This window comes from Lolium perenne, chromosome 2 (assembly GCF_019359855.2).
Source record: "Lolium perenne isolate Kyuss_39 chromosome 2, Kyuss_2.0, whole genome shotgun sequence".
NCBI classification, from domain to species: domain Eukaryota; kingdom Viridiplantae; phylum Streptophyta; class Magnoliopsida; order Poales; family Poaceae; genus Lolium; species Lolium perenne.
The window spans coordinates 314427873-314430038 of NC_067245.2; the positions used below are offsets into that span (position 1 = coordinate 314427873).

Here is a 2166-nt window from a genome sequence, read left to right on the forward strand (position 1 = left end):
AGTAATGATGTAATAATAATCTTGAATAAATAAATAAACATTAACTTTTAAATTTGTATTATTTTTTTAAAAAATAATTTTTTAAATATTTATTTTTTTGCCAAACCGAAAACCTAAAAAATTGAAAAATTGGGTAAAAGTGATAGTAATTTTTATGCAGGATGCAATTATTAATTTTAATTTTTTAAAAATAAAAAAATATAATATCTGTAATTTATAGCAAAAATAAAAATCTTTCTGCTTTCGTATTTTCATTTGGAATTTTGAGAATCTAAAAATTGGCTTGCTGGGTAAACCCTAGTGTACTATTATGCTAAGTTCAATCCTACAAGTGTGACACCTTGTAGGCTTAGTACCTAGTGAATATGCTAATGTGTACCTAGGATGTCTCGTTTCAAGTTCTTCAACGCTAGTCTAATCTCGTCCAAGTTTCGTGGAAAAAAAAAAGGAGAGCTGCTATCTTGTGAAAGTGCCGAAATGAGGCCCCTCACGCGACCAGAAGAAGTTGTTTGGATAAGTAGCATGGCGGCCCTCACATTTGCAAGGTACTATTTTTATCTCATGTAAAAAAAATCATCTATTATCTTCTTCATTGCAAAATAAATAAATAAACGATGTAGACCTACACAACAAAAACCATCACATTCAAAGACAGCGCTCGTCGGGTTCGTCCCTGCAGGCAAAACTATGAAAAATGTTGTGATTTTTTGTCCCGCACATATAAAGTGTTGGTTTCTGGTAAATTTCAGTTTTGAACTTGTGGTTTCATGAATGGCACCCATGAAGGGCCAACACGAATTCCTCGGGTCAAGATCATGCATGCACGAACACACACATGACAAAGGACCACAAGTTGTATCTCTTGTACAACAAGAACAATGCATGAATGAATTAATCTTTAATTTTGCGCAACCGAGTAGCAGAGTTATAGAGAAAACAATCCCAAGAATTCGTGAAACAAATGCTACCATCACGTACTAGTCTACCTACACCCTACACTGCATGCATGCCCCATCGCCGGCGATACGCCGGCAAGCGGCAGCATAGCAGATTAGCAGCACGCCCAGCCTGGTCGCTTCCTGCTTTCGCCTGTTCTCGCGTCCGTCGAGAAGACGGTGCCGCCAGTTGATGCCGCCGCCGGTGCGCCTGCGTGTGCTTGAAGAAACGGTGCTTCGCGTAGCTTTTTCAATCGCTCAGAAGACGAGCTTCTCCACGTCCACCCCTTGCAGCAGCGGCCGCGAGTCGCCGCGGCGACGACGGGAGGAGCGGCGCTCCATGGACGACGATGAGACGCGGCGGACGACGTCGCGGAGGCGGCCCTCGTCGCAGGGGAGCGCGACGGGGCCGGAGGCGCCGGGCGGGAAGCCGTACTCCTCCTCGGCCTGCCGGAGCAGCTCCAGGAAAGCCGGGTGACCCAGGTGCGCCAGCCGCACCACGAACCGCGCGCCATCCGCGCAGACCGCCACGTGCCCCGCCGGCACCGCCGCGGAGCCGGCGCCCCGGGCGCGCCACCGCCGCACGGCGCGGCGCAGCCAGGCGATCGACGGGATGGTGATCATGTTACACATACCGGAGGAACTCTGCGGTCGAACAAGTGTGTTTACTTGGGAGCTGGGAGACTTTGGTGGCGAGCTTTGTGATCGATGTTGGGTGAAGTGGAAGAGCGCGGGACGAATATATAGCGCCGATCGGTGGTAGGAGTTTGGCGCAGATCGGTTTGTGTGTTGCTGCGCGAGACACGACGCCGAAATGAGAGCGTGCTGGCAACCTGGGCTGGGTACGTAGTCCCTGCAGCCTGCACGCGTCGGGTCCTGGCCCCGATCAGGAGATACATTAGCCATCCCTTCGTCCACCAAACTCAAAAGGAACCCTAATTGAGGGGATTAATCAAGCATGTTAAGATCGTGCCAGCTTCACACGTACTATTCCAACAAATCTATCTATTTCCATATGATGCGCACACTAAAATTGCTTTCTACGCAGCAAGCAAATATCTGTGCCACCCGAGGAAACAAGGCTTCCACGGTTTTATTTACTTTGCTTCGTGTTATGCGCCTAATGTAATCGCAGAAAATTAAGCTTGCGTTTGAAGTGAAGAAGCCAATACCATGCACGAACAGCTTCAAATAAAGCCAACTAGTGTATCATCAAGTATTTAGAAAATAT

At 47.4% G+C, this 2166-nt stretch overlaps 1 protein-coding gene across 1 annotated transcript; it reads right to left on the reverse strand.

Moving 5' to 3' along the window:
- Positions 1 to 862: 862 nt before the first annotated feature.
- Positions 863 to 1660, reverse strand: LOC127330770 (indole-3-acetic acid-induced protein ARG7-like). Its single transcript, XM_051356869.2, has one exon. It carries the CDS (start codon positions 1566 to 1568, stop codon positions 1194 to 1196), a length of 375 nt encoding a protein of 124 aa, XP_051212829.1. The 5' UTR covers positions 1569 to 1660; the 3' UTR covers positions 863 to 1193.
- Positions 1661 to 2166: the final 506 nt, after the last annotated feature.

Bases quoted from the DNA above. Each gene is read 5' to 3' on its own strand.
- LOC127330770 (XM_051356869.2), bottom strand. From the start codon at position 1,568: ATGTGTAACATGATCACCATCCCGTCGATCGCCTGGCTGCGCCGCGCC.